At 43.6% G+C, this 9,057-nt stretch overlaps 1 protein-coding gene across 1 annotated transcript; it reads left to right on the top strand.

The window, feature by feature from the left end:
* The first annotated feature begins 3,132 nt into the window (after window positions 1–3,132).
* Window positions 3,133–4,071, top strand: LOC135883795 (olfactory receptor 5J3-like). Its single transcript, XM_065411047.1, has one exon. The coding sequence runs from the start codon at window positions 3,133–3,135 to the stop codon at window positions 4,069–4,071; it is 939 nt and encodes a 312-aa protein (XP_065267119.1).
* Window positions 4,072–9,057: the final 4,986 nt, after the last annotated feature.

Raw genomic sequence — 9,057 nt, 5'->3', positions numbered from 1 at the left:
AGGCTCGATACGTAAATTATTGGGCAAGGTTTTGTTATGCAGGAGGTCAGATTAGATGATCACATTGACCTCTTCTGGCCATAAACTGTATGAAAAATCAGTTTTACCCAATCAGGGGCAGTAAATTGTAAGGCACTATTAGGCACTAATTGTAAGGGTAGGGTGATTGCTTGGCATCTACACGAACAAAGTTAAAGTTGTTTGTTCGCTGTAACTGTGCTTTTTCCATAGTTTAACACATCTGGATTTCTTTTAAGCCTAACTTTGACGCTGAATTCACTGAGTGCTCCCTACGGAAAGAAAGGCTGAGCCATTCATTTCCAGTTACACTGCTCTTGAGACTTCTTCCTGGGACTTAGCAAAACAGCGAGAGCTTTCCGTAAAACTGAGCAAAGGCAAATAAACAAATCTACTTAGCATGTTAGGGCACCAAGGAGGGCATTGTAATGAGCCCCTCTGTGCCTGGCTTGAGACTATAATTGGAGGTGTGACTTCAGAGACTTGATCCTTAAATGCCACAGAAATGAATATATAAGGTTTTTGGTGCCCTAACATGATCCCTTGGGGATAAAGAGTGATTGAACACTCTCTTCCACCGGTAGCTATGATACAATACTTCTTTCCTTCAGTGGAGGTGGGATAGCTATTTTCCTTCAGTTCTGATTCCTGGACATAACTTTCCATTTTCTCCATTTACTTGGAAATGTGATGTTAGCGCAGTCAACATTGCAACTGGAGACAGACATTGTTCGTTTGTTCATTTTTCTGTCTCGGGGTAAATTACAGTGGCAATGGACATGGTTCATGGAAGACCCTGAAAGGTCCAGATGGATATTAGGTAAGAATCCAGGATTATACATAGAGATGAATCTGAGTTACACACTTCAGATCTGGAATCAGATTCAGATCCGACTTCTTCAACCTTTGAGGATTTTCAGATTCTGGGCTTTTCAGCCAATTATAGAGATAAATCAGGGTTATAAAATTTGTATTTATTGTTGTCGTGTTATCAATTAGAGGTCAATGCCCCACTGTACTAGGTTCTCTGGAAAAACATAGTAAGAGAGGGAGTGTGAAGCAGAGCCAGGAATTAAAGGACTATCTCAATCTAGTGCCCCTACTGCCAGTCTGACCATTATCCAGTGTTGTGTATGTGGATGAGTGGGGGTGGGGGAGGATGGACACTTGGATCCAGTGGGTTCTGGTGTGGCCGATCTCTAACCATAAGGGGGAAATAACAGTAATTATTTGCACTACGACAGCCCCAGTCATGGTCGTGTTTGTTTGAAAACTGTAACCAATGGGAAGCAGTGGGAGGGCAGAGGCGATAGATGACATTGCAATAGCAGATGAGCCTCATGGTGTTGATAGACTGTGAAGGGGCTTGGATTGAAAACAAGCTGTTTGTGTTCGATTCAATGGGGACGGGGGAGCCAGAAGAAGGAAGCAAATGGAGAAAGCCTCACTTTTGAGGTGTGACATCGTTTTGCCTTCATGTCTCTTCAGCCTTCTTTCTTCCTTCTTTCTCTCTCCACTCTCCTCACACTCCTCTCTGATACAGCATTTTCTCCTTTTATCTCATTCTCTCACCTGTGGCTTCATGTAATCCCCCTATGCTCCCTCTTCCAAGCATCCTCCCTCCCTCCTTCAGAGCCTTGCACACAGCCTTCCATTGTTGCTTCTGTGCCAATGTTATTCCTTCACCATTTCCCGCCTGTATCATATTCCTGTGTCACGGCGAATGACCTAGAGAGATGAAGGACCTGGCAGTGTGTAAAACTAGTAGGCATAAGAAACTGGGACTGGAGACAAGTGGCCAGAAATCTCCTAGAGCAAGGATAGCATAGATTGAAGGCACACTTACCAGTTCTCACGGTATTTGGTGCTTCTCTTAAAGCCTCAGCTCCTTCAGTCATATAATCAGTTAAGAATCTCAGATTTTTTTTTAAGTATGTTTCTAGCCCTCAGGGTTGCTAAGAAAAGCTTGAAAACGTGACTCTCTCCAGGGCCCAGAAACATTGTTCCATTGCAATTTGCTGACTGAGTGAAATTGGAACATTTCGTCAAGAAGGGCCAATTTCACTGCAGCACCACGGAATTGAGGAAACTCTGCCTACATCAGAATCCTGCCTGGTTTCTGCTAGTTCACCTGCCCAGCTCCTTTGCAACCTGCCCAGTGGCCTGCTAGCAACCTCAGAGCTTCCAGAGTCCATGGCCTTGGAGCAGATACACATGCAGATTGCCCTGGGGGCTGGGAACATCCAAAATTGTCAGTGTCCATGACTCCAGGGATCCATTCCCTTTTCCAGAGACTTTTCAAAAACTGTGGGTTTGTTCCTAAACCAACTTCTGAAATATAAAAATCTTGCACAAAACAGAATTACACTTCCCTGCCCCCTCTCTAAACCCTTTGTGTATTATTTTTAAAAGATCTCAAGATTTTAAGCCAATTGCATGATTTTTGGAAGCCTGATAATGGTTTTCAAATGCTTGGGATTAGCAACACTGCCAGGGGATGTGTTATGAAGCAGCAGTAACCAAGTGACTGGGACATAACAGACATTGTAGTCATCTAAAAGGATTATCTGGAATAGGGTGACCAGATGTCCCGATTTTATAGGGACAGTCCCGATTTCTGGGTCTTTTTTCTTATATAGGCTCCAATTACCTCCCACCCCCATCCCGATTTTTCACATTTACTGTCTGGTCACCCTAATCTGGAAGGATTTAAAGTATGAGTGCTTTCTAACTTACCCTCAGTGAGCAGACAATATAAAGTACCTAGCTCAAACTCAAACCCATGCCAGGTATATTTCATTGGAGAAAATTTGTGATAATGTACATGAATCCAGAAACGCCCTATGGGGAACTGGATACCTAATTCCAGTCAATTTTATGGAGACTTGGATGTCTAAATCTCCTAGACAGCCTTGTTAAAAAGGGAGTGTAAATTTAAAGGTCCATCCCAGCTCTTCCCAGACATCATGGTGGCTGGTTTCCTGTAAGATATTCACTACCCACATTCAAGCCCGGTGGTGTCATTCAGATTTAATTCATGCCATGGAATTTCCTTCTTCCATGCTGCTCACTCTTGTTATCCCGGCAGGTATGGTTTCATGCACCCCTGTATAAATGGCTGAGGGCAATCACAGCATGGTGACCCAGTTCATCCTCCTGGGGCTGACAGATCGTCAGGAGTTGCAGATACCCCTCTTCGCAGCGTTCCAGGTGATCTATATTCTTACGCTGGTGGGGAATCTTGGGATGATTGTGTTGATCAGGGTTGATCCCCGACTCCACACCCCCATGTACTTCTTCCTCAGTAACCTGTCCGTTGTTGACCTCTGCTACTCCTCAGTCTTCGCTCCAAGGATGCTGGTGAATTTCTTAGTGGGGAATAAAAGCATTTCTTACTCTGCCTGTATTGCTCAACACTTCTCTTTTGTTGTGTTTGTGACCACAGAATGGTTCCTGCTGACCGTGATGGCGTATGACCGCTATGTAGCCATCTGTAACCCTCTGCTCTACACCGCTGTTATGTCTAAGAGAGTCTGTATTCATCTAGTGGCCAGCTCATATGTAGGGGGGCTCACGAACTCACTGAGCCACACATGTGGCTTGCTGAGGTGGTCATTCTGCGGACCCAACGTCATCAATCATTACTTTTGTGACACTAACCCATTGCTGAAGCTCGCCTGCTCTGATAACCACATCAATGAGATTTTGCTTGTAGCGTTCTCTGGGGTTATTGCCATGTCCACCCTCCTGATTGTCATAATCTCTTATCTGTACATCCTCTTTTCTATCCTGAGGATCTGCTCCGCCAAGGGCAGGCGCAAAGCCTTCTCCACCTGTGCCTCTCATCTGACAGCTGTCACCATGTTCTATGGACCTGTGAGCTTAAGCCACATACAATCCAGTTCCAGCTACTCACTGGAACAGGAGAAAATTTCTGCTGTGTTTTATACCCTGGTTGTCCCCATGTTGAACCCCCTGATCTACAGCCTGAGGAAGAAGGAGGTTAAGGATGCTCTTAAGAGGGTGATAGACTGGAAAAACATTCTCAGCTAATTTGTTCACCATGACAATTCCAGTCAATTGAGAAGAACAATTGGAAGAAGGATCGTAGTATGGTCTATGTGTTACTGCCTTGATTTGTGTATCACAAATGTTGTACAAGAATTAAATGAAACTCAAAGAACTGATGTAGCATGTGGAAATTATGTTTTACAATTGCTTGAGAGGAACAATGTTACCTAATGTCCTGTCATTATGTGGCTGTTGGAATATAGACACCTTTCCTTGTTTCTTGACCATTAATCTATTTGAAATGGTGCCCTGCAAGGTTATCTGAGATTAAAAATAAAATAAACTTGCTTCTAGGTTTAATTTCTTAATGTGTTACTTTAATTAATGCTCAGTATGTGACTTGCATTATGAGAATTCAACGCTTTTGCTCTCTTTAGTGTCTGGGCCTCATACAGGCTGCCACAATTGATCTCTATCCCCTTTATAACAGCCCTTAACGTAGTTGAAGACTGTTATCAGGTCCCTCCTCAGTCGTCTTATCTCAAAACAAAACATGCCCATTTTAAAAAAAACTTTCCTAATAAATCAGGTTTTGTAAACCCTTTTTGTCATTTTTGTTGTTCCCCTCTGGACTCTCTCCTATTTGCCCACATCTTTTCTAAAGTGTGGCTCCCAAACCTAGACACAGAACTTCAACTGAGGCCTCACCAGTGCCAAGCAGAGCCAAACAATCACCACCCTGGTCTTACATACAACATACCTGGTAATACACCCTAGACAGCCTTTTTCACAACTGCACCTCATTGTTGGCTCATAGTCAACTTGTGATCCACTTGAACTCCCAGATCCATCTAAGCAGCACTTCTCCCTAGCCAGTTATTCCCCACATTGTATTTATGCATTTGATTTTCCCTTCTAGAGTGAAGTACTTGTCTTTGCACTTGTCTTTACACTGATCACATCTATATTCATACTAGTGCTATATACATCTATTCTTAACAGTGTTATTGTATATACTTAGGCTGGGAAGGAATAAATTTTTCTCAATAAAGGTTGGTAAATATTGATTTCACCATATGCACACAAACCAATGAAAAAAATGTTGCCATCAATAATAATTGAAATTTACAGATAGGCAAAGTAAGAAAAATTGCAGCTTCAGAATGTATTCGAGTTTCATTTAAGGATATTTATTTTATCTATTTTGACAAGTGATGTTGACAATTTGTGTTTTAACAGTTATAAAGCTTTAACGTTTTGAATCTCAGTGTCGACTGTCATTAAAAAAAATGTCTGACCTCCCATTGTCTGATCCCCCATAATTTCCCGCAATTATAAAGGTTTAAACATTTAAAATAAAAAAGCCTTAAAAATAAACATTGATATTATCAATTAAAATGATCAAAAACTTAAAAATCAAATTCTGACAAGGCTCTATATACTTGTTTTACAGATTTATTCTCAATCATCTTGTTGTCACCTTGTGCTGCTCCCCATCTGTTTGTCATCTGTATCGTTGTCTCTTATTTTAAGCTTACATTACAAGCTCCTTTGGCCAGAGGTTGGGTTTTTTGTTTTGTTTTGTTATATGTTGGTACAGCACCTAACAGAATGGGGTTGGGATTAAGCCCAATACTAATGAATTAATGAAGTAGTATCAATAATAATGCTCATGTAATGTTACTCCCACCAATGCCATATATTTCAGAGGGGTAGTCGTGTTCATCTGTTTCAGCAAAGACAACGAGGAGTCCTGTGGCACCTTAAAGACTAACAAATGTATCTGGGCATAAACTATCATGATACATGTGTTAGTCTTTAAGGTGCCACAGGACTCCTCGTTGTCACTGCCATATAGTGATTTTATAGGTTTACTTACAGCAATGCTATAAATTTATCATATATTTTAAGTGGTAGAAAGGACAATGAGATCATTTAGTCTGGCTGTATAACTCAGGTCACACTCCTATACAGTTATCCTCGGTATTAAGCCCATTAACTGGCATTTTATTAAGCGTATCTTCCGGAGAGCCAATGTCACCATTTCAATGTTTCAATCTGAAATGTCATGGTATTATAACCATGGGTTTCCCGACAAAATGGGAGAATGGAGGAGTTCAGAGGTTGTTGTAGGGGGGTCACAGCATTGTCACCCTCACTTCCGTGCTGCCTTCAGACCTGGGCTCCAAGGGCAGCAGCCAGCAACCTTTCTGAAGCTAGAGGAGGTTCCCAGATGTGCAGGTGGGTCCCTGCTCTTGGGAGCACCTCAGCTCCTACCTACTACTTGGGAGCACCGCGGCTCCTACCATTTTCGGGGCATCCAGAAAAATGGACACCTGAGCCCCAGAAGGAACTGCAAGGGAATCCCCGAGCCCTAGCTGCAGATGCCGGGCAGAAGCCCCGAGCCCAGGTACCCTGAGAGCCGACAGGAGTGGGGAGGGGCATGAAAGTCCTGAGCCCAGTGCCCCAGCCCTGGCTACAGCCACAGGGGGGCCAGAAGCTCTGAGTCCGGGCACCCAGAGACATGACTGGAGCAGAAGCTGCCAAGGCCAAAGCCCTGAGCCCAAGGCCGGGCTGATCCAGCGCACTCACTTCTGCATTGCCTCTGCAGGTGCATCTGATATCCCCACGGAGAGGAAATCCTGTCACCAGCCTGGCAGAGAAACAGCTAGGAGGCCCCTACTGGGTTCTCCTGGCTGGGGGGCTCCCAGCAGGATGGGGAGATCGGATTTCATGGGGCAGGGCTAATTCGATCTAGCCAAGAAAGGCACAACAAGAACCAAGGGCTATCAGCTGAAGCCAGAGAAATTCAAAGGAGAAGTAAGACACACATTTTTGACAGTGAGGGAGACTAAGCACTGGAACAAATTATCCAGGGAAAAGGTGGATTCTCTGTTTCCTGGTGTCCTCATATCACAACGGCTCCCGGCAGCAGCAGGTAGTTAGACACCAATATATGGTTGTCATTCTGGAAGGTGCCTTTTAGTGAATTACAAGCAATTGGGCTCAATAGGGTGCTAAGAGTATGAAATTTCATAGCCCGTGAAATAGAGGCCACATTAGGAGATCTAATTGTTTCACAACCGATGCCTCTATGAAAAACTCAGTGTGGGGTGAGGAACAGACTCTGCTGTTTTACTGGGTAGCCTGCTTGCTCCCCAGAATCAATAATGACCAAGTGGGGTGATCCGGGGTGCAGCTCAAACATCCAACTGGGCTGGCCAGGGGCAGACATCAGGCCTGCCAGGGAAAGGTGGGTGTGGCAGTGACTTCACAAAGGCATTTGGCAGGAACTCAGCCTATTGGGCAAAGATGATGAGGCATCTGTGACCTCACAGAGCTCCCTTGACAACAGCCAGGCAGGACAGGGATGCAGGGCAGGGGGAACCTCGGAGACCCCCTGTAGCCTTGCTGCAGCAAGTCTCCATCTCGTGGTCTCTCTCGCAGGACCAAGAGACAGTCGGTGTGGAGGACATTCTGTGCGTTTTTTTTTCATATCTGTGGATTTTTTTGAAAGAAATCGTCATCTGTGTAGAAGGTAAGAAAAACTATAGGCTCTAAGTACAAGATAAGGGACTCTATCGTAGCAGATTCAAAGGCGTCACCACCCTCCTAGTGAAAAAGTTTTTCCTACTATCCAAGCCTTCCACACTGCAACTTGAGATCATTGATCCTTGTTCTGTCATCTGCCAGCTCTAAGAATTTCATGAGAATCAACCTTTCATTAGGAAAATAATTCAAAAATACAAATACAAAAAACTTTGAGTGAAATCAATCCATCCTGATCTTTAGTGTCTGGGGGGGTGGGCCTCGGGGGCCAGACTGAGACCCTGATTGGCTAGTAACACCCAGGATGCCAGTAAAAAAATTCCAGTTCTCTTAGCAACCAAGCCTCCATAATCCAAGGAACACCTGAGGGCTGCGGGAGACAGAGGGATGCTGAGAATGTCTAACTCATGATTGAAAATACAGAGATGTGTTATTGGCTTTGGTTGGGGGACAAGTAGCAAATCCGTCGGGATTCTTGCCCCAAACAACAATCACTCATTGTCCTTCAGAACACAAGGGCCTTAACGCGCCTGATGTGCTCAAATCTCTCTCCTGCTAGGACTTAGAGAATTTTCTCCATCCCCAGGGTACAGAGGGAAAGAGAAAAGAAGTGACCTCTCTTTGGTCACACATCAAGGTCATGCCAGAGCTAGAAAGAGAAGCATAAGAAAAAAGTTGTATCAAAATGTTTTGCATTTAAAACTAACTGATTTCTTAAACAAAGGAAATTTGATGTGTGGTTAGTGAACTGAAATGATACATTCTTGTCTCCACGTGTTTCTAGATTGATGAACCAGTAGATCTATCCCCTCACACCTAGTTTTTATCCATAGATTGAGGGAGGAAAACAAGTTTGCCTGTTTTGTGAATTCCCAATGGCTTTCTTGAATTTCAACAAACTGGTCGATTGAACGGAACTATTGTATAAACTGAAATGAAAACAATATTTTCTGCACCTTTCAAGGAAGCTCCTGCTGTCCAAAGTTGAATTAGCATTTCAGCTAACTTTGCTTCCAGGGCCTTAACTATCACATCAGTGGTGCGACTGTCTTGGCAGTGAACATATTCCACTTAATGTTATTTTTTCTCTTCTATTTAAATTATTTAAAAGATTGTCATGAATTTTGCCCTTATCAAAGGTTGTCAATTTCAAATTTAATTATGACAGTGAGAGAGTCTAGCTACTGGAACAAATTACCCAGGGGAGAGGTGACGTTTCTGTTTCCTGGTGTCCTACCATGATAACTGGTTAGGGAGGTGCCTTTTAGAGAATTACAAGCAATTGGGCTCAATAGGGTGCTAAGAGTATGAAATTTCATAGCCCGTGAAATAGAGGCCACATTAGGAGATCTAATTGTTTCACAACCGATGCCTCTATGAAAAACTCAGTGTGGGGTGAGGAACAGACTCTGCTGTTTTACTGGGTAGCCTGCTTGCTCCCCAGAATCAATAATGACCAAGTGGGGTGATCCGGGGTGC

Source organism: Emys orbicularis, chromosome 9 (genome assembly GCF_028017835.1).
Source record: "Emys orbicularis isolate rEmyOrb1 chromosome 9, rEmyOrb1.hap1, whole genome shotgun sequence".
Taxonomy (NCBI): Eukaryota; Metazoa; Chordata; order Testudines; family Emydidae; genus Emys; species Emys orbicularis.
This window is presented reverse-complemented; position numbering and strand designations above follow the sequence as displayed.